The sequence below is a fragment of the Bufo bufo genome, chromosome 4 (assembly GCF_905171765.1).
Source record: "Bufo bufo chromosome 4, aBufBuf1.1, whole genome shotgun sequence".
Taxonomy (NCBI): Eukaryota; Metazoa; Chordata; class Amphibia; order Anura; family Bufonidae; genus Bufo; species Bufo bufo.
Window position 1 is genome coordinate 83,245,540 of NC_053392.1, and position 23,963 is coordinate 83,269,502.

General features: G+C 41.4%; 1 protein-coding gene across 2 annotated transcripts in view; it reads left to right on the plus strand.

The window, feature by feature from the left end:
• The window catches only part of PTCHD4 (patched domain containing 4), a 245,825-nt gene extending 227,116 nt beyond the window's left edge, over window positions 1–18,709 (plus strand). For both annotated transcript variants that reach the window (XM_040427456.1, XM_040427457.1), the window contains exon 3: window positions 17,073–18,709. In XM_040427456.1, coding sequence (XP_040283390.1) covers window positions 17,073–18,709 — 1,637 coding nt within the window. The remainder of the gene's footprint in view (window positions 1–17,072) is intronic.
• The last annotated feature ends 5,254 nt before the right edge of the window (window positions 18,710–23,963 follow it).

The following is a 23,963-nucleotide window of genomic DNA, read 5'->3' on the forward strand; positions in this document are numbered from 1 at the left end:
ACTAGCAGTCTCAGGCAATTAATGGCATAGGAGTCAGTGGCGGTCGCTTGATTAGTTAAGTTAGTTGAGTTAGTTCATGCTGTCAATTTTCAAGCCAATTCCTATTAAGCACTGTAGGACCAATAACGGGTCTCCCATTCTATTGCCGCCTCGCATTCCACTTAATTATCTCAGTCTTGTCCAGTTGTTTGGAGACTAGCGGGTCTTTCTTTATATGTGACCAATATCTTCCAATTTTCAGAACCAACTCTGCCACCTAAATCCCACATATAAACTTTTAGGACCAGTACTCGTGGCCCCCTCCAACACCCCTCAGCCTACACCCTCTCACCAGTATTGTCTCAGCTTATTAAATAGCAGGATTCGAGTTGAAAAAAAAAGAGGCATCAATACATCTCACCTCATCGCCACAGAGGGGTGAAGGCACTCACACACCGCTGAGTCAATTCAATTTTCCTCCTGTCGCTTCTCAGCCTGGCAGTCGGCTCCGCTTCAGCTCCCGATCTCCCAGGGCCAGGGGAGCCCGCTGTGTCCTGCTGTGCAATCAAAATATGGACCTGTAGCTCCTGATAGCAATGGACATGTTGTGTTAGACAAATATTCACATGGTGCAGTACTGCGTGGTGGCCTTTGTTTTTGTGGTGCTGTGCTGGTGGGACCAAGTGTCAGGGGTGACTCCTGGGTCCCACCACCTACTAGGGCAGTGCCGCTTTGTCACCGCATTGTCGCTGGGCCTTTTTGTCAGAGTAGGTCCCACTGAAAGAGGCGACCTTGGCGTGGTGAGTGGGCTTATGCCTTTTGATCAAAATGTACACTAATGCCTCTTGTACAGCATGCAGTATGGGGAGCTGTACACTTTAATATAGCGATGAGAAGCGAGTTAGATCAAAGCATAGCATTGTGGATGTGCGATCCAGTTCGGTTCTTCTCCCCCAGATCACTCAAAATAACAGGCAGCCAGATGATGGTACGAGCGGCAGGTCAATAGCAAGCAGCGGTGTGGTGGCGTGTCAGAGCGGCAGGCGTAAGGGGGGTAGAGCAGCGGCTGGAGCAGCTTCACTTCGGGCACCACTTCACATCAGGCCAGGAGCTCAACGTGCGCCCGCCCACATGCTCACGTGCCACATTGCTGTGACTCCTGCCAGATCTTCTGACCCCTGAGTCCTCCATACAGGCCAAACGCTGGCTCCTCCTGTCCCCTGATGGCTTGCCGCTGGGAATAAGAGCCTGGGGCTTGCTTCCCTCGCTTATGCGAGAGAACCCACTCTCTCCCTGGGGAGAAGAGAGCCGGCCGCAGGTGGATAGATTTTTCCCCCAAGCGATTCAGTAGCACCAGAACACGCAACCACAGGCGACCACACCCACAGGTAATTGTAGCTCAGGAACAGCTGGTCCAGAGCTGCACTCACTATTCTGTTGGTGTAGTCACTGTCTACATACATTGCATTACATATCCTGCACTAATCCGGAGTTACATCCTATATTATACTCCAAAGCTGCACTCACTATTCTGCTGGTGCAGTCACTGTGTACATACATTACATTACTTATCCTGTACTAATCCTGTTACATCATGTATTATACTCCAGAGCTGTACTCAGTATTCTGCAGGTAGAGTCACTGTGTACATATTTTATGTTACTTATCCTGTACTGATCCGGAGTTACATCCTGTATTATACTCCAGAGTTGCACTAACTATTCTGCTGGTGCAGTCACTGTGTACATATATTATTATCCTGTACGGATCCTAAGTTACATTCTGTATTATACTCCAGAGCTGCACTCACTATTCTGCTGGTGGAGTCACTGTGTACATATTTTATGTTACTTATCCTGTACTGATCAAGAGTTACATCCTGTATAATACTCCAGAGCTGCACTCACTATACTGCTGGTGGAGTCATTGTGTGCATACATTACTTATCCTGTACTAATCCTGAGTTACATCCTGTATTATACTTCAGAGCTGCGCTCACTATTCTGCTGGTGGAGTCACTGTGTACATACATTACTTATCCTGTACTGATCCTGAGTAGTGTTGAGCGCGAATATTCAAATTGCGAATATTGCCACTTCGAGAATTCGCAAATATTTAGAATATTGTGCTATATATTCGTATTCGCGAATAGTGTTTAATATTCTAATCGCGAATTTATCACGAATATATTACATTGCTAATTTTCTCAATCAAGTAAACAATGACGAGATCACGAATTCTCGAACTTGCGAATTTACGGCTAATATTCGGCCAAAAATCTGTGAAATATTGCGAATTTGAATATTGCCTAAGCCGCTCATCACTAATCCTGAGTTACATCCTGTATTATACCTCAGACCTGCACTCACTATTTTGCTGGTAGAGTCACTGTGTAAATACATTACATTATTATCCGTACTGATCCTGTTACATCATTTATTATACTCCAGAGCTGTACTCACTATTCTGCTGGTAAAGTCACTGTATGCATACATTACATTAGTTATCTTATACTGATCCTGAGTTACAGTATGTATTATACTCCAGAGCTGCACTCACTATTCTGCTGGTGGGGTCACTGTGTACATACATTACATTATTATCCTGTACTGATCCTGTTACATCATGTATTATACTCCAGAGCTGCAATCAGTGGTCAGTGTTTGGAAAAATAGAGAGTCAGTGATTGGAAAAGTAGAAAGTCTGTGGTTGGAAAATCATAGGGAAAGTGGTTGGAAAAATAGAGGGTCAGTGGCTTAAAATATTAGAAACAACTTTCCTTAGAAGGGCCTGAACATAAAGTAGCTTGGCGATGATCATTTCCCTAGAAATCATAAAATCTTAATTGCCCAGTTTCACATGTTGTTGACTCCAGCTGCCAAAATTGAAAAGTTTTGGTTTGGTAGATTATGGTGGATTTGACAAAACAAGTTCAGTTGCCCATACCCATTGTTAGTACCTTGGCCCACCAGAGAAAACCATTCTGACGTCCTACCCTCCATATGTCTACATATGTCCACTTGTGATTGCATCATAATCCTTATAGCCTGGGTCCAACAGAGGATCCATTGGTGCTCCAACTCTAGGATGGTGCTTTAATTTTCTAAAAACAATGCAAAGTATTCATGATCTGACAATGGAATAGAAATATCAGGCTTTGTAGATCTATAAGTACCCCACTCTCTAGAGAAATTTTCCAAGAGAGTCACTTGAGACAGATTAATTTCCAAGGCCAAAAATAAATGCTAATGTAATAATGAAATAATTAGGTTAATATTTCAGGCTTGTATGCGGGAGGAATTACTATCAATAGCATTCCAGAGGAATCTACAGCAGAACATATTTAATTAAGTGAGAAGCTTAATAACCGACTCCGATAAATTATTCATTTCACACAGGAAGCATCTGAGTAATGTAAAGATGTAATCAGTTTCATCCACGTGTTTTATTTTCTGCAGTCTCCCCCTGGGAGCATTTGTAGTTTGACGTAGACGAAAACTGGATGCATGTAGGCATGGTGGAGCCCATTTACTGTCTATTTACTAACAAAACAATGGATTGCTCTTCAAATTCCACTATCTCCTAGACTTGAGGTTCTTAACTAGAGATGAGCGAATCGAATCCCACGATTTCAGGATAAATTCGATTCGCCTTGAAGCCGAATTTTGATCGATTTAACCTGAAATAGTATAAAAAAACATAAAAATTCAAATTTACCTCCTCCATTTGCTCGCGACGGGCCGCCAGCCTCCATCATGCTTGAAGATCTCGACCAAAATCCTGTGCGGCGCGAGATGACATCATCACGCCGGCCATCATACATCAGCTGGCGTGATTATGTAATCTCGCGCCGCACAGGATTTCGGCCGAGATCTTCAAGCAAGATGGCGGCGGCCGGCCCGTCGCGAGCAAATTGAGGCGGTAAGTTTGATTTACATTTTTTTTGTGATCATGTATGGACGCGGCATCTGAAGGGTACAATGACGGTGGCGGCGCTGTCGCAGCTCCCTGTCATTGCACTCGCTACTTATAAAAAAAATGCGCTTTGTGACGAAGTATTTTGTCACAAACCGAATTGTTTGGGTGAAATTCAGCGAATCAGCCGAATCGAATTTTCAAGAAATTTGCTCATCTCTATTCTTAACCTGAGGCACATACATTTGAGGGGTACATAACCAGTGTTCCCTCCAAGCTGCGCAGTTTCACGGCCGCACAGCATCCTTGATGCCCCCACTCAAGGCCTCTGCAGGTCTGCTAACCACCGCAGCCACGGACTTTACGTAACAGTGTGTGCCTGTTTCGAATTCTAGGGATGTCCATTGTGGCAATGCAGCAATTTTCACTATGTGCACTGCCGTGGTGGGTGGCCCTAGAACTCGGAATAGGCACCCGCCATAGTGCCTGCAAAGCTCTTAACATTAACTAGTGTCAGGATGTGACTGTGCAGAACTCAAGGCTGGCCCTACTTCCTTCCTCTTCCCGCACTGCTGATACCGGAAGAGGAGGACACAAGTGCAGCGGAAGAGAAAAGAGGAGGCAGTGTCGTCTTCTTAGACCTAAAGCCTAGGCCTCAGCCCCCCTCCAACTCCAGTTCCTGCCCTCCAGGAATATCCATCACAAAATCAGTAAAAGTGGAGTCCTAGATCCCAAGGGCCAAGCCAAGTGATTGTAAGTTTTTTGTGGTTCAGAGTATGTTTATGTTATATGCCGCACAATATACAATGTACCCCTACACTGTGTAGGAGTTATACTGTATATTGTACAGCATGGCGCGGGGGTTATAGTTAATGACGAGTGAAGTTTTAAAAAATTTGATTCGGCTACTTCGACAAGAAATTTGGACTTGTTACAAAGTACTTTGTCACGAATCTCATTCCATTGTATCTAGCAGGGGCAATGACCGAGAACAGCGATCTCTCCGCCCCCGTCCTTGAACCCCTCAGATGCCGCAGATCGCAGCGTCTGAGAGTCACATTGAGGCCTTTCAGGGGCTGACTTGATGATGTCACCACGTCATCATGCCGGTTGGGTGCAGTGATATCAATGAAATAAATTTTCTTAAATCAAGATGGCTGCGGCGGCCTCTCCTCCATCAAATGGTTAAGGTGAGTATGTTTTATTTTTATTTTTTTACCATCATCTTAATAGATTCGTTACCACAAAGCGCCAAGTAATTCAGATTCGTGGTGAATCGAATTTTTCCTGAAATTCGGATCGAATTCCGCTAACTTCGATTCGCTCAACACTAGTTATAGCGTCCGGCATTGTGTAGCCTCCATAGATTTGTACATTATAATCCCTGCACCACACTGTACAGTATACAGTATAATCTATACACCATGCTGTACAATATACATTATAATCCCTGCACCACACTGTACAGAATACAGTATAATCCATACACCATGCTGTACAATATACATTATAATCCATACACCATGCTGTACAATATACATTATAATCCATACACCATGCTGTACAATATACATTATAATCCCTGCACTATGCCTTACAGTATACATTATAATCCCTGCACCATGCTGTACAATATACATTATAATCCCTGCACCACACTGTACAGTATACAGTATAATCCATACATCATGCTGTACAATATACATTATAATCCATACACCATGCTGTACAATATACATTATAATCCCTGCACTATGCCTTACAGTATACATTATAATCCCTGCACCATGCTGTACAATATACATTATAATCCCTGCACCACACTGTACAGTATACAGTATAATCCATACACCATGCTGTACAATATACATTGTTGTTCATACACCATGCTGTACAGTATACAGTATAGTTCATACACCAAGCTGTACAATATACATTATAGTTCATACACCAAGCTGTACAATATACATTATAGTTCATACACCAAGCTGTACAATATACAGTATAGTTCATACACTTTGCTGTACAATATACAGTGTAGTTCATATACCATTCTGTACAGTATACAGTATAATCCATACACCATGCTGTACAGTATACAGTGCAGTTCATACACTTTGCTGTACAATATACAGTGTAGTTCATATACCATTCTGTACAGTATAATCCATACACCATGCTGTACAGTATACAGTGTAGTTCATACACTTTGCTGTACAATATACAGTGTAGTTCATATACCATTCTGTACAACATACAGTATAATCCATACACCATGCTGTACAGTATATATTGTAATCCATACACCATGCTGTACAATATACATTATAACCCTTACACAGAGTAGATGTTATACTGTATATTGTACAGCATGGTGTATGGATTATAATGTATATTGTGTAGCACGGTGTATGGGTTATACTGTGTATTGTACAGCATAGTGTATGATCTATACTGTATATTATACACTATGGTGAATGGATTATACTGTATACTGTACAGTATGGTGTATGGATTACAATGTATATTGTACTGGGCTCCTGTGAACAAGTGTAACACCCCATAGTGGCACTACCACTTCTTCACCCCGCTACTGTGTCTAATGGGCTAATATAATGTCATCTTGTGTATTTATTTAAGGTCCACTACACTGTGCATTCCTATTCCTTATCTGTTTGTAACTGTTATGTTCAAGTGAAATGTGCCTGGTTCACCATCAGGTGGAGGCAAACACGGCAGAGCTGTGTGTAGATAGAATGGAGCTTTCCATTCCATTCTAACCCCCCTCTGTGGAGGAGTGGGCGAATCCCACTTCCTGCAGGAAGGGTGGGTCCCAGTTTCTGGTTAGTCTAGCTTACCCCCTGCTAAGGGAAGGAGGGTGTGCTGGGCACATTTCTGCTGGACTTGCCCAGGCCAAGCCAAGCCAGCCAGAGCACCTTCAGCACTGCTGGATGTGGAGGCCACAGCTTAGAGCCTCAGGTGACAGGAGAGAGTTCCCTGGCATAATTAGGAGACAGACTACAAAGAGAGAAGTTGCAGCATAAAGAAGAAGCTAAATTATACAGCAAGCCTGTTAGCACAGCAGAGCCAGAGAGCAACAGATGTAGCAAAGTTGAGTTTGCCTGCCAGAGTTTTAATGCCAAAGCCTGCTGGAACCAAGACAAAGTTTGAAGATTGTGTCTGATGAAAGTTTACCAAAGTAAAGCTGCTATTCAACTTCATCACAAGGTCTGGACTATTCCCCCTATTTTTCTGCTTCGGAGCCAAAGCCTGGGGTCCAGCCGTATCCAGGTAGGAGCACCATGACACTCTCTTACACACATAAAGGGACATTTTAGGCCACTCTATACCACTCGGCCATTCCTACACCTGGGTGCCAACACTCTAATAGAGCCCCAGGGGTGGTCCGTTGCACAAGGCAGACATAGGAGAGCTGGAGAGGGTTAAGAGGAGGGCAACTAAAGTAATAACTGGAATGGGTGGACTACAGTACCCTGAAAGATTATCAAAATTAGGGTTATTCACTTTAGAAAAAAGACGACTCTAATAACTATGTATAAATATATCAGGGGTCAGTACAGAGATCTCTCCCATCATCTATTTATCACCAGGACTGTGACTGTGACGAGGGGACATCCTCTGCGTCTGGAGGAAAGAAGGTTTGTACACAAACATAGAAGAGGATTCTTTACGGTAAGAGCAGTGAGACTATGGAACTCTCTGCCTGAGGAGGTGGTGATGGTGAGTACACTAAAGGAATTCAAGAGGGGCCTGGATGTATTTCTGGAGCGTAATAATATTACAGGCTATAGCTACTAGAGAGGGGTCGTTGATCCAGGGAGTTATTCTGATTGCCTGATTGGAGTCGGGAAGGAATTTTTTTCGCCTTGAGTGGGGAAAACTGGCTTCTACCTCACAGGTTTTTTTTGTTTGTTTTTGCCTTCTTCTAGATCAACTTGCAAGGTAACAGGATGAACTGGATGGACAAATGTATTTTTTCATCCTTATAAACTATGTTACTATGCTATAGTGTGGTGTATGGGTTATACTGTATACTGTACAGCATGGTGTATGATCTATACAGTATATTATACAGCATGGTACAGGGATTATACATTATATATTGTACAGGATGGTGCAGGGGTTATACTGTATGCTTTTTGATGTGACAATTATCTTAGGTTTTCATGTCGCCCACCTTTGATGGCTCTGTGTTAAGCTCTAAGACGACTCCGCTCAGCAGCTGCCAAGTTTTAGAGTTTTATAACATTTATCTAAAGGGTACTACTGCAGTGCTGGGGAACTTTGATGTCATTTGTTTAAGCAGGGGGTATTGGCTTAGTAACAATGAGAAATGCTCTCATTATCTATCCTAGATCCCCCTACATCCTACCCAACCAAACTCCTGACTATCCCTGCCGCTGCCATTCCAATTCTGCTCCAGTCCCTACTGCTCTTCACTTCCTGGCCCTGGCTTGACACACAGGAAATGACTGGTCAGCCAATCTCTGGCTCAGGCAGGTAATTGATTGATTGAGTAGGCATTTGCAGTCATTTCCTGTGTTTTGAGCCAGGGACAGGAAGTGAAGAGCAACAGGGACTGAAGCAGCATCAGAATGGCAGGGAGATCAGTGAGGTAAATAATGCTTATTTATTTATTTATTTTTAAAACCTCTTTATGCTCTTTTTAAAAAGTTTATTCCCTCCTTGGCAACCCCTTTCAGACCCCTTTCAAAAATAATTCTAAAATCATGCAGTTTTCGTACTGACCACTGGATCTAGAAATATATATCAAGATTTCCTGTTCTTTGAGAACAGATACATGGGCCATAGACACAATCGATGGGAGTGGACTTTATTGACTTCTATGGAAGAGTTTTCTAGGCATGTTCTGTGACCTGTGCAGAGGTCAGGAGGGAGCAGAGAAGCTGTGATATCAACTATTGTGAATGGTATATCTTGTGTTATCTATATACAGGTGATATCTTCCTGGGATAATAATGGAATGACTGCTGAAAAATTACTTAAACAGAACAGGTCACAGCATATTATAAAGCCTAGTGGTCAGCGTAAAAACTTAACGATTTTAGATATTCGTTTAAATATAAATAGCGACATGGAAAATTAAAACAAAAATCATGTGAAATAAAAAAAAAATCTGTTTAACATAAAGACATGATTTAAAAAATAGATCATTTTCTGATGGTATAATCACTTTAACCCCTTCCGGGCATCCGCTGTTCATAGACGGTGGATGTCAGGTCTTTAACGATGGAGCCCCCTCAGGAGCTAAGTGGGCGCTATAACTGCCTGGTGTGTTTTGTTGTACACAGCAGACACCTGGTGACAGAGTCCATAATTGATCGTGGATTTTTAACTCCTCCGATGCTGTGGTCAATTGTGACCACGGCATCAGTGCGGCCATTTGCCAGAAGCTCTGTGCGCCCAGTGCCAGAATGTCTATCCCGCAATGAGATCACGAGAGCCATTTGGTTGGACTGGCAGCCTCAGGCCTTCTGAAGGCTACAAGGCCTGTCATAACAAAGTTCCTATCAAGCCCTGCTTGCGGTCTGATTCTTCTATAGACTGAAATGGTAAATCATTGCAGTCTATGGAGGAAGCGATCAGATTTCATGTTGAAGTCCCCAGGGAGACTAAAAATAAGTGTTAAAAAAAAGTTCTAAAAATATAAAACATAAAAAATAAAAAAACTCAAATTATCCCCTTTGCCCATTTTAAAAATAAAACTAAACAATAAAAAAATACATTTCATTCGTATTTTCAAAGCTGAAAATGTCTGAACTATTAAAAGAATCTAAATAATTTCTTATTTGCCATTTTTGGGTCGCATCTCCTCCCCCCCAAATTTTAATAAGCAATTTTAAAAAAAGTCACACCCCCCCTAACATGGTATCAATGAAAAATATAGATTGCTCCGCAAAAAATGGCATCCTCACACAGCTCTGTAGACATAACTATACAAATTCTATGGGGGTCATAGCATGGCGATACAAAGAAAAAAGTTTTTTTTCTTCTTTTTCTTGTATTAAAACACAACATAAATATGTGGTATCGCTGTAATCATACTGACCCGGAAAATAAAGTTAAGATGTCATTTTTCCCAGATGGGAAATATCATAAAAACAAAACCCATCAAAACACAAAACTGATAAATGCAAAAAGCGAAAAATCGCTGCATCAGGAAAGAGTTACAGATGTTTTCCATTGCTGAGGGCCTATCCTCGGCTAATTAAAGGGACCATTGTTTACTCAGACACTTCTTCATTAATAATGTTGCCTTGAATGGGACTGAACTGCTGTGATCTGCATTACCAGGCATAGCTACAACGAGATATATGCTGTCGTGTCTGTATACAGCTGATCCTGGGGAAGGGGGGTTTGCCCAGAGTCAGACCCTCACCGATCAGATATGGATGCCGTGTCCATAAGGATAAGCGATAAATATTATAGTCATCTCCTAACAAACATAAAGATGATGTAGAATCAGGGATATATCAACCTTCGTGTATACCTTTCATCCAGTTCACTGGGGTTTTTAGAATTCCCTTATAATTTAGTCAGTAAAAAAAAAAAATATATTGTCTTTTTCGTGTAGGGTATTTAAAATTCTTGGCATGGCTTTGTATGAGGTGCAAAATCAATTTTCAAGGTAATCAACCTGGAAAGAATTAAAAATGAGGCGGCCTAGGGTGTACTGACGAATTGGAATTTGTTATGAATTTCAGGAAAAATTTGATTTGCACCCAATGCGAATTTCCTCATGCTTCATAGTAACGAATCGCATTTCTCCTAAAATGGCTGCTGCACGTGTGAGGATATGGAGAAAGGAAGTCTGGGAAGGCGGGATCTCTCATACTGACATGCAGACAGCCAATCAGTAGCCAACCATCCCTGTGATGTCATAGCCATCTTAGATTCTGCCATTCACCAGTGCAGGGAGAGACGTCAGCAGGCGCTAGGGACAGTGATAGAAAAATCGTCATTGTGCTGAAAAAAAAAAAAAAGATTTACAAGTGCAGGGAAAGATTATTCAAGGTGTAGGGAAAGGATAGGGAGGAATCATTCCACAGCATTTCTGTTGAACAGGGTTCATTCGGGGAGGTGACAGCCTGGGTAATAGGAACAATCCTATTACACCTTGCTGCACTGGCTGGGGATCCAAATTGCCATTATACAGCTCTGTCATTCCAACAAACCATTATTATTAGGGTGCAAGTGCTGTTTGATACAGGCATTAACAAGGGTTATTACAAGAAAATATTTATACGTCTTATTTGCCCTTGTGCGGTGCACTTATCTGTAGTAAAGGCTTTTGTGGGTTGTTTTAGCGGAAAAAGAAAAATATATTTGCCACTCAGCGGTGTAGTTATTTCCTGTAAAGCCTTTTGTGACGTGTATTAGCGCAAAAAGAAAAAATACATTTGCCACTCTGCGGTGCACTTATCTGTAGTAAAGGCTTTTGCGGGGTGTTTTTGTGGAAAAAGAAAAAATACATTTACCGCTCTGCGGTGCACTTATCTGTAGTAAAGGCTTTTGCCGGGTGTTTTTGTGGAAAAAGAAAAAATACATTTGCCGCTCTGCAGTGCAGTAATCTGTAGTAAAGGCTTTTCTGGGGTCTTTTAGAGGAAAAAGAAAAATATATATTTGCAGCTAAGCGGTGCAGTGAGATATTTTACAGCCCAGTTTGCCGTGTATTACTGGGGAAATACAAATATATTCGCCTTTCATCGTTGCACTTATCTGTTGAAAAGCTTTTTGGGTAAAAATAGAAAAAAATTAGGCCTAATGGCTGTTCAGCGGTGCAGTTATATGTGGTGAAGAACTTTTTGCGGTATGGATCGAATTACATAATGGTGTCCTTTTTTATGGGAAACAGGCTATTTTGGGGGAAATTGATGGGCTGATAGTAGACTTTCTTTTGTATGAACCGAATTCCATTATCTTTTCTTTGGTGAAAATTTTTATTGCAACCAATTTGTCTTGGGAAAATTGATGGGCGATTGTACAACTCCTTTTGCGGTATGGCCCGAATTATGTCGTTGTGGGTCCTGCAGTAAACATAATGAAAACGCTGATGATAACACACCAGCAAACTCTGCCTTTATCATCTATTCACAATTAAATCAAGCAGCCTCACTAAGTTGAAAACATTCATGTGTTTTTATCTGCTATGTCTGCATTCGATCTCCACAGCACACAATACATGACAGGAGAGCCTCTGCTTTGGAGTCCAAGTCCAGTTTCTTAAGATCAGGAGTTCCATCAGAATTGTGCGTAACAATCTTGCTCCCTGTGAAAATCCATAACAAAAGGATTCCGTAGGCAAACACATCAGAGGAAGCTGAAGCTGGTTTCCCCAATTTTAATTCAGGAGCAGTTAACAGCGGGAAGCAAATAGAGGTGGCTGAACTCCGCTGCTCTGTATCTCTTCTAAAGTCAATGTCTCCAGCAATGCCCCTCTCGCGATTTACAGCAAATACATTATTTGCATGTTGTGTATGCAAGCCATGTGCGACCCCTCTCAATAAAGGGCCTACTTGCCGTTCAGTGGTGCAGTTATATGTGGTAAAGCCCTTTTTGTGGTGAATTTTTTTATGTGACACTTGCTCTTTTTCTAAAAATTAATGGGTGAATGTACACCTCCTTTTGCGGTATGGAACGACTTACTTAGTGATGAAATTCTTTATATGACACTGGCTCTTTTTCTGAAAATGTATGGGTGAATGTACACCTCCTTTTGCGGTATGGAACATCTTACTTAGTGGTGAAATACTTTATGTGACACTAGTTCTTTTTCTCAAAATTTATGGGTGAATGTACACCTCCTTTTGCGGTATGGAATGACTTATGTAGTGATGAAATTCTTTATGTGACACTGGCTCTTTTTCTGAAAATGTATGGGTGAATGTGCACCTCCTTTTGCGGTATGGGCCGAATTACATAGTGGTTAAATGTGTTATGTGAAACTGGCTTTTTTTGGGAAAATTAATGGGAGACTGTACGCATCCTTTTGCTGTATGGGCTGAATTACGCAGTGTTGAAATTTCAAAGAAAACTCTGCTGCTCTGTATCTCTTGCTTGTGAAGATGACGTACAGAGAGGACAATCTATTGGAGGTGTTACCAAAGACATTTACTTGCCTCACGCTCTTCCTGTATAACAGCTCCGAGGCACTCACAGCTATTGTAGGGACGTGGTTACAAAGAAACTTTCACTGTTGTTTGGGTAAGCTGGCAATAAGTTCTCAGGACCTTACTTGGCTAGCAGCGATGTGGACCGGGTATGACATGTCTGGATCATTGTCCGCCACAGAGCTTGTTTTCTCTGTGCCCGTCAAACCTCGCATTGACATTTCTTATGCCATCCACCCAAAGGACTTCAAGACTTTATGGAATGATATTCATAAATCATGGACGAGGACACGTTGGAGGAAGTGGACAATTTATTCCAATGTCTTTACTCGCATTTCTTCAGAAACATTGGAATCCACTTATCAGCAACCCAGCTCGTCACGGAATGAGCTGGAGTCGGCTTGTTTGCTGGACTGTCCTCCAGTTATCAGCCATAACCCCATACATTTCTTGATCCGTATGCATTACCCTCTTGGTCACCCAGACACTGGTCGTCAATCCATTCTTGTTGATGAAGCACTTTGTTTTTCCAGTTTGTCTTTTAAATCTTGTGGTTTTGCCCCTTCTGTGTTGTATTTTATGTGTGATAATATCCTGTTTGTTACATAAACGTTGTTTCTTTTCCCCCGTTCAAAAATAAATAAATATTGGCTTGTGATTTGGTAGCCAAAAGCAGGAGTGGATACAAAACACAGAAGACATGCAACTATTCCGTTCATGTGCCATCTCTGTTTTGGATCCACTCCTGTTTTTTTTTTGGCATTAGCAATACTGATGGATTACTGACCAAATGCTGACCGAGTGAAGGCGGATACTCCACAGACAGGAATCGTTTTTTGTGGGTTATTGTTGTGACGGATCAGAGGAAGGGCAAAATAATCAGTGACGTCAACATAAACTTACTGCTGACATCCTCTCCAATCTGTCGTTTAATAGAGCAGGTTCTGTAGACATCTATGTGGAATCAGCAGACGACGGTGTAAAAGGAGTGTGCTTCTTCTTGGCACTAACATTGACCTGTAAGGCTGGGTTCACACTTGAGTTATTTGGTCAGTTTTGGCCCCGTGACTGTCCAAATAAGTGAAGTGTGCAGTAATTCTAAGAGCGACGCCTGTCATCTGCATGTCATACTGACTTGCAGTATTATTTCACTACCAAAGCAGACTCCCTATGCGTGTTACTGCAAGGCACAGTGTTCTACATCCCTATAAAGGCTCTCTGCAGCCAGGAAATAGCAGTTTTTTTTTATAAAATTTGCCGCAAATTGGAAAAAAATGGAAAGAAAAAAGGGGTCAGTCAGCAAATCCCAATGCGCAGGTGCACTTCGCCATGGCTGGAAACACAAAGAAAAAAAGTATAATGCAACAGCACTCTGCAAACTGTCATTGCATTCATTGGAGGCCATTTGACACCAGAAGAGGTATGGAGTGGGCTCGGCATGCATGTTTGTACCTGCATTCCCTGAATTCAGTGGAGGCCATTTTGGCACAAAAAATCTGAGTGGACCCAGCATGCATGTGGAACCTGCACTCCCTGAATTTTATGATAGCCGTCATGGCACATAACAGGTAGAACTTAGTGTTAGGTTCCTGTCTTACAGAGATGGCCTTGACATGTAGCAGACGGGCCCAAATAATTTTGTACAAAATTTATTTGCCAAGAATCTTAAATTTACTTAATAAGCGTAGCATTAGCATCAGAATACTTTATTTGGTTTGCAGAGTACTGTTGCATTGTATTTTTCTTTTCATAGAGGAGGCCCTCAAATGGAGAGCTGCTCTGAAAGAGAGGTACCTCTCCTGGAAGCCTTGAGATGTCTAGCATTTCTTGGATGACCATTATTTAGGCTCAGATCTCTTTTCCTGATAGGGCATTGTTACTACTTTGCAGTTCCAGCTCACTCTCCACTATTTTCTGATGCACACAGTGTGAGAACGTAGTATGTGGAGACACGCACTATGACCTGACGTTGTGCTCATCAGGTCACAGTGGAGAGCGTGTCAGACCTGCAGAGTAGAAGGAGCCCAGTGCCTGATCAGGAGGGAACATATATTTTTTAAATTATAGAACTGAGCATAGGGGTCTTAGCATGGGAGGGTCCTGAGCTAGACAATGGGGGGTATGATCTGAGCATGAGTGGGACGATCGGAGCATGAGGGTTCAGATTTTATCATGGGCGGCAGATCTGATCATGGGGGTCTTGTTTGAGCATGGGTTGGTCAGGTCTGATCATCAGGGTCACATCTGAGAAGGGGGAGATCTGAGCATGGGGGGGGGGATCTGAGCATGGTGGGGAGATCTGAGCACTGAGGGTCTGACACTGGGAGTCTGATTTGTGTTGCCTGATCCAAGCATTGGGGGTCTGATTTGGAGGTCTGATGAGGTTTGGGGATCTTATTGTAGGGCAGATTATGAATGGGGATCTCATTTAGGAGTCTGATCTGAGGTCTGATAAAAAATATATTTTTAGGTTTTTTTTTCTCTGCTAATGAAAAATAAAAAAAGATTTTAGCAGACCTCAGATCGGATGAAAAATATTTATTTTATCTTATTTTTCTTTGTGAAAACCTAGGTGCATCTTGTAGGGCAAAAAATACGGTGACTCATGTGTAATTGTATAGCTTGTGGCTCCTGGTAGTCATATGTTGTTGTTTTTTGGCTCTTTGTGTATGTAAGGTTGGCCACCCCTGTCCTAGAAGATAAAATATTCAAGAATTTGTATAGATCATGCTCACAGCCCTACCAATCACAATATCTCACCTTCATCCTTTATTTATGGAGTTTGACTTGACCTCCTCCGAATCAGGGATAGAGGTGAAGATGAGCAGTCCGGAGAATATTACCTGTATATGTCAAGCAGACTTTGTTAGCAGTGCACCCATAGAAAGCACTTGCTCTATGACCTTTACCAAAATGTAATGGCGCTTAGTCAGTATTTACATGATATTAGCATTTAATATGGCATTGATCTTCACATTTTGTGAGCCCGGTTCACCCTGTATCGAAATAGATTGATACTTCGGGAAGTAGAAGGTAATTAGGCTTTATGAATTGCATTACATCAAAAATACAAGTTGACTTTTTGTAAGACTTTTTGTAAGATATCGTTAATAAGATCTGCAGATATGCATTTAGATCTCAGAAGCTGATGAAACTTATAGAATTTGGAGTATTTCTTAAGGCATTAAGAGACGACACATCTATATAGTTTATCTTGAATTGAAAATCTACGAGAAGGTGCCTATAAAGGCACTGAAAGCTGTAGACATTTGCCCCCAGTCTGGGTCACAGCTATTTTCCAGATGAGTGCCTGTAATAAGATATTGAGAACAGATCTATTACTGCTGTAAATTGTCTTGTTCACCCATCATGTTAGAAATATCATTGCCATAAGCATGGCGAAGGATATAGCTAGGAAAGTTTGGTGGGGCATGTGTCCTGAATGCTAGTTACCAGAAAAAAGCCAAAAAGCCACAGGGATTGAGCAATTAATTAAATATTTGCCTGTTGCCCAGTTGGAGATGCTTATATTGTGCCTTCTCATTTTGTGAAGTTTGTTCTTGAGTGCAGCTTCTTCTACCTGTTGGTTCCATGGATCACATACAACATAATCGTAGGATGTAACGGTGAAATATAAGAGTCAGGCACCTAAAAAAGGTTCCCATAACTGTCATAGGCTGTGCCTTAGGCATAAAATATATTTATACCGTACATTGACCATAATAAAAATATATATATCGGAACTGCTTTCTTTTTGCATGTCTCCAAAAAATGTTTTCAGAAAAACACAAAAATATATGTGCTATAGTGCTACTTCATAATCCAACAAATCCCTCAAAAAACAAGCCCTTATTTATCCATGTAAATGAAAAAACGACAGGGTGGTCAAGAAGTCAAGACAATAACTTTTTATTTATTTTATTTCTACTTGCATCTACAATATGTCCACCATTCTCCAATGATTGATTAATCATAGACTGTAATGTTGATGTTATATCATTTTCTTTTTGTGTTTTTTTTTTTTAGGTCATGGAACTAAAGGAGTTTTTGAACTTCTTTCTGGATGGAGAAGAACCAGAGAAACTTTACCTTTTAAGGACAGAGTGGCCGATGCTTACTCTGATGTAATGGTCTCTTACACAATGACAAGCTCCCTCTACATCATCACGTTTGGAATGGGAGCAAGTCCATTTACAAATATCGAAGCGGTTAAAATATTTTGCCAAAACATGTGCATCACCATCGTCCTAAACTATTTCTACGTCTTTTCCTTCTATGGTTCATGTCTAGTCTTTGCCGGCCAACTGGAGCAGAATCGTTACCACAGTATTTTTTGTTGTAAAATTCCTTCTGAGGAGTATTTGGATAGACAACCAATATGGTTTCAGACCATGATGAGTGATGGGCATCAGCATTCCTCCTCCCACCATGAACCAGACCCTTATGAGAACCATTTCATTCACCATTTCCTTCGAGAACATTATAATGACTGGATCACAAATACATATGTAAAGCCCTTTGTGGTCATACTATACCTCATCTATGCATCATTCTCATTTATGGGATGCCTTCAAATTACCGGTGGGTCGAATATTATAAATCTTTTAGCAAGTGACTCTCCAAGTGTTTCTTATGCATTTATACAGCAAAAGTATTTTAGCAACTATAGTCCCGTGATTGGATTCTACATTTACGATCCTCTCGAATATTGGAATTCAACAGTTCAGGAAGACTTGAAGACTTTAAGTTATGGATTCAATACAGAGTCATGGATAGAACAATTTTACCAGTTTTTAAAAGTTGCCAATATTTCTGCATCGAATAAAACTGAATTTATGAATGCGCTCCAGAATGGTTTTCTGAGGAAAGCGGAATTTCAACACTTCAGGAATGACATCATAATATCCAGGTCAGAAGAAGAGTTTAACATTATCGCTTCTCGGATGTATCTGGTGGCCAGGACGAGTGAAAATACTCAACGAGAGGTGGTTGAGCTGCTCGAAAAGTTGAGACCGCTCTCCTTGATACAAAGCATCAGGTTTATTGTCTTCAACCCCACCTTTGTTTTTATGGACCACTATTTCTTGACTGTTACTATGCCCATTCTGATCTCTGGTTTTAGTATCTTGCTGGTGTTGATTTTGACCTTCTTCTTGGTTATTCACCCTTTGGGCAACTTTTGGCTGATAATTACTGTCACTTCTATTGAATTGGGTGTGTTGGGCCTAATGACGTTATGGAAAGTTGACATGGATTGTGTATCTATCCTGTGCCTTATGTACTCTTTGAATTTTGCCATAGATCACTGTTCCCCTCTGCTATATACATTCGTCTTAGCCACTGAGCACACAAGAACTCTATGCATACAAGAATCCCTCCAGGAGCATGGCACAGCTATAATCCAGAATGTTGTATCGTTTCTCATCGGGCTGGTACCCCTTCTGTTTGTGCCTTCGAACTTGACCTCCACACTGTTCAAATGCTTGCTGCTGACTGGTAGTTGCACGCTACTGCACTGTTTTGTCATTTTGCCTGTTTTCTTAACCTTTTTCCCTCCTTCTAAAAAGCGTCACAAGAAAAAGAAAAGAGCCAAAAGGAAGGAGAGAGAGGAGATTGAATGCATTGAAATTCAGGAAAATTCAGATCATGTGACTTCTGTTTGAGGTATCGATAATAAGTCTCATAGACTGGACCTCCACAGGGAAAGTGGGCAAAAATCAGCCTCTTGCTCTGGGCAAAGTTGCAAGTTATATTATGGGGTATTTTTTTGAAACATCAAGGTGCAAGATTTTTGATACCTTTTTATAAAAGCAAAAAGTCTAGAGTCTGATTTTCTATTACCTCATTTTCATAATGACTCTGTTTGGTGGAAATAGGGGCTGAGTCAGTAATCCCCCATATCTGATGTAGTTTTGGTCTGTTAACCAGAGCAAAAAAATTCATTTATTAAATTAAATCTGTATAATCATGTCCTTTTAATCCTTGTGTACTACAGGCTCTATTCATACCAACCTCATGGCACTCTTGAATCATGACTGATATGATGGATCTATTGACTTATGTTGGGGTCCTTCAGGTTCCTTTTGGCGTTCCACCATGTTTCAATGGCAAGAATAGCATGGGCATGTTATCTTTGCTGCCACACTAGAAAACACCAGAACTGCGATGGAACTGAAGAAACTGCTAATGTGAACAGAGTCCAAAGGAATCATGAGGACAGAGATTGGGCATCATTGGCTTATCTTAGCTCCATAAGTTGTGTAGGTAAAATAAGTCCATTATGCCCTGCTAAGCTGTGTGTGTCAATATACTTTTTGTTTTACATGTTATTCTGTGGAACACATTGTTGTCTACTGGATGCAAAACCAAAGGTCATTCACATTGGACAACGCAATGGCATGTCTGAATGGACCTCTACTGGAGATGGCTGCTGGAGACTGAGAGAAGCATTGTGCAGGAAAAACTGAAATAACACGGCACTAAAGAAGGGTGTCAGCCGGTGGTCAGGGCAGTCGAACCCCACTGATCGGCGTAATGACATAGCCTACTGATATGCCATCACTTGTGCAATGGGAATACCCCTTTATGCAAAAATATTTGTATGTTGGTTTGGTCAGGCTCTGCATTTATACTGGACTATAGAAAACTCATCAGTTTCTCAAACAATACATACACTGTACAGAAAAAAACTCTTGAGAAAATATAGTCTAGTGTGCACAAGGCTGAATCCCAATCAATATTCCATGTAGAAGACGTTAAAAGGAATCTTGTGTTTTAACAGAGACTTGTGGTGGTTTTCTCAGAAGTGTTTTCACATTGAGATCTATGGATTGTGTACTTGATTTCTATGAATGCATCCTTATCTGTTATATTATATGACTGTAGAATTCTTCATTAAGATTTCATAAAGGGAGTCTAAGGTCTGATCAGAGCTAAGAAGAAAGGTGTCTCTCTACTGCCACCTATAGGTAGTTTACCTATAAGTGAATGTCCAACCCTTGAAAGAGGAGTGGTCCCCTCTCCTGACATGTCTGTTTTAGGAACTACTTAGACTATCCTAATAACAATTCTGGAGCATCTATTCTTATGACTCTATGTTGTGCCATTCCTTTATTATTCCTGCTGGAATTTATGAATGAATTGTTAGCTGTTTACAACAAAGGTCCAGATGGGTTGTATCCACCAGATGCGACAGGCCCGATGTGTCTCCTTACATATAGCAATATGTAGAATTGTTTGCAATAATTTTCACTCCCCTGGCTCCTATACTATATGTACTCCCTTGCTCTGGAGGACCTGACATAATTGGTGGATATAGATGTCTCATGCATGTCAATTGTAGCAGTGTAATACTTCATTTCTCCTTTGGTGGAGCTGAAGGGGAATTGTACTCTTGCTGACAGGTTCGAAAACAGAGAACGTCTGATCCATGGGGTCACAGCAACATAACTGTGATCATCTGGGGAGCCTTCTAATAAAATGGATTGCTGAGACAACCCCTTTATGTGACCTAAAGCAACTCATTCAAGTAAACTTGAAAGAAAAGAAGCAGACTCAATGCAGATATTGTCCTGCTGGAGCGACTGAGCAATTACATGACATCACCCAGTCATTGGTAAGACTACACATAATATAAAGAATTGTGTTACCCTTGGGTCATAACTAGTGTTGAGCGAATTGAAGTCCTCGATGTCAACTTCGATCCTAATTTCAGGTAAAATTCTATAAAAAATCATACCTCATCTATTTGCTCGCAATGACCTGGACGCCGCCATCTTGATTGCGCCAGATCTTCAATCAAGATGGCGGCGGCCGGCCCGTCGCAAGCAAATGGGTGAGGTAAGTATGATGTCATTTTTATTTTATTATTATTTTACACCGCAATCAGCTACAAACACGGCTTTAGATGCCGCTCCACCCACTAGTCATAACTTTTAATCAAGTCCCTTAAAAAAATACCAGACTGTGATGTTAGCACCACCTAGTGGTCACTGTTGGCTTTCATGGCCCTACCATTCCATGCTAAAAGCAACCACTTTTTTTATTTTTGGGAAAACTCTTGTAACAATGAAAGTTCCCATCTCATTCCCATTGCTAGGATATGCCACAAATGTCAGATGGATGCAGGTCCCACCTCTGAGACCCATTATAATTTCCTGAAGTGATGGAGAGTACACCGCACTTGCACAGCATCCTCTCCATTCACTGCTATGGAACTGTTGAGTGCGCTCACCTATCTTGAGAAGTTCCATAGCAATGAATGGAGCGTAAGCTGCAGAAGCCGCCAACTCCATTCAACCCTATGGGACTGACGGAAATAGTCCAGCCAACACTCAGCACCCATAGTAGTGTATGGAGGATGGCTGCACAACCTTTACTTCGGGGGTGGCTTTTTGGAGATAGGAGTAGGTCCCAGAGGTGGGACCTACAACTATCTGACATTTGTGGCATACCCTAACGATTTGCCATAAATGTAGAGATGAGAAAACTGCTTATGGGGTTGTCTCGTTCATAAGCCCATATTGATTTGTCCTGTCTGAGAATTGCGAGTCAGTGGAGGTCTCCTCCTTCAGGATTCTCAAGCATCTACCAAGGGTTTCTCCTGCTCTGGATTACTTAGTGGGGCACATGTACTAAAGTGTTTCCACCTGTTTTCATAAGTAAAAAGCCATTTATTTGCCTCATTTAATAACTGTTTTTGCACCTGTTTTCGAGCCATTTGCGCCCTTTGTGCCTATTTTCAGTAAAAAGACAAATTCCGAAGTTTTTTAACTTTTGCTCCTAATTTTCATCCTATTTATGTTGGTGCACCAGACTTTGTCAATACGCCAGTTTTTTTGGTTTTTTTACTCCAAAAAAAGGCGAGCTTAGTAAATTTACCCCAGTATGCCCATGCATTACATTGACAGCCCATTGATTTCAGTGGACACAATGTACAGTCAGGTCCATAAATATTGGGACATCAACACAATTCTAACATTTTTGGCTCTATACACCACCACAATGGATTTGAAATTATACAAACAAGATGTGCTTTAACTGCAGACTGTCAGCTTTAATTTGAGGGTATTTACATCCAAATCAGGTGAACGGTGTAGGAATTACAACAGTTTGCATATGTGCCTCCCACTTGTTAAGGGACCAAAAGTAATGGGACAATTGGCTTCTCAGCTGTTCCATGGACAGGTGTGTGTTATTCCCTCATTATCCCAATTACAATGAGCAGATAAAAGGTCCAGAGTTCATTTCAAATGTGCTATTTGCATTTGGAATCTGTTGCTGTCAACTCTCAAGATGATATCCAAACAGCTGTCACTATCAGTGAAGCAAGCCATCATTAGGCTGAAAAAACAAAACAAACCCATCAGATAGATAGCAAAAACATTAGGCGTGGCCAAAACAACTGTTTGGAACATTCTTAAAAAGAAGGAACGCATCGGTGAGCTCAGCAACACCAAAAGGCCCGGAAGACCGCGGAAAACAACTGTGGTGGATGACTGAAGAATTCTTTCCCTGGTGAAGAAAACACCCTTCACAACAGTTGGCCAGATCAAGAACACTCTCCAGGAGGTAGGTGTATGTGTGTCAAAGTCAACAATCAAGAGAAGACTTCACCAGAGTGAATACAGAGGGTTCACCACAAGATGTAAACCCTTGGTGAGCCTCAAAAACAAGAAGGCCAGATTAGAGTTTGCCAAACGACATCTAAAAAAGCCTTCACAGTTCTGGAACAACATCCTATGGACAGATGAGACCAAGATCAACTTGTACCAGAGTGATGGGAAGAGAAGAGTATGGAGAAGGAAAGGAACTGCTCATAATCCTAAGCATACCACCTCATCAGTGAAGCATGGTGGTGGTAGTGTCATGGCGTGGGAATGTATGGCTGCCAATGGAACTGGTTCTCTTGTATTTATTGATGATGTGACTGCTGACAAAAGCAGCAGGATGAATTCTGAAGTGTTTCGGGCAATATTATCTGCTCATATTCAGCCAAATGCTTCAGAACCCATTGGACGGCGCTTCACAGTACAGATGGACAATGACCCAAAGCATACTGCAAAAGCAACCAAAGAGTTTTTTAAGGGAAAGAAGTGGAATGTTATGCAATGGCCAAGTCAATCACCTTACCTGAATCCGATTGAGCATGCATTTCACTTGCTGAAGACAAAACTGAAGGGAAAATGCCCCAAGAACAAGCAGGAACTGAAGACAGTTGCAGTAGAGGCTTGGCAGAGCATCACCAGGGATGAAACCCAGCGTCTGGTGATGTCTATGCATTCCAGACTTCAGGCTGTAATTGACTGCAAAGGATTTGCAACCAAGTATTAAAAATTGAAAGTTTGATTTATGATTATTATTCTGTCCCATTACTTTTGGTTCCTTAACAAGCGGGAGGCACAACTGTTGTAATTCCTACACCGTTCACCTGATTTGGATGTAAATACCCTCAAATTAAAGCTGACAGTCTGCAGTTAAAGCACATTTTGTTCGTTTAATTTCAAATCCATTGTGGTGGTGTATAGAGCCAAAAATTTTAGAATTGTGTCGATGTCCCAATATTTATGGACCTGACTGGTAAGTCTTCATATCGCTTTTGGTGGCGCTGCAGAATCTTGTTTGGTGGGACAGATTCTGTTTATCCAATGGGTATTATAAACTATTGGGTGACATGATCCTTCTCACTAAAGGCAAAAAATTCCTAAAACAGATTTAGAAAGCATCTATCTGCAAGATTAACCCTATTACACCAGGCATAGTGCCTGATAGGGTTGATTAGCATACACTTTTTAAACTGTTACGTTGCTTGATTCTGGAGAAAAGCTACTTTAATTCCAAATCCACTCTGTGCCCCCTTGCTCCTCCTGCTTCCTCTGCCAGCTCCTCCCTCTTCTTCTTGATTGACAGGACCAGGCA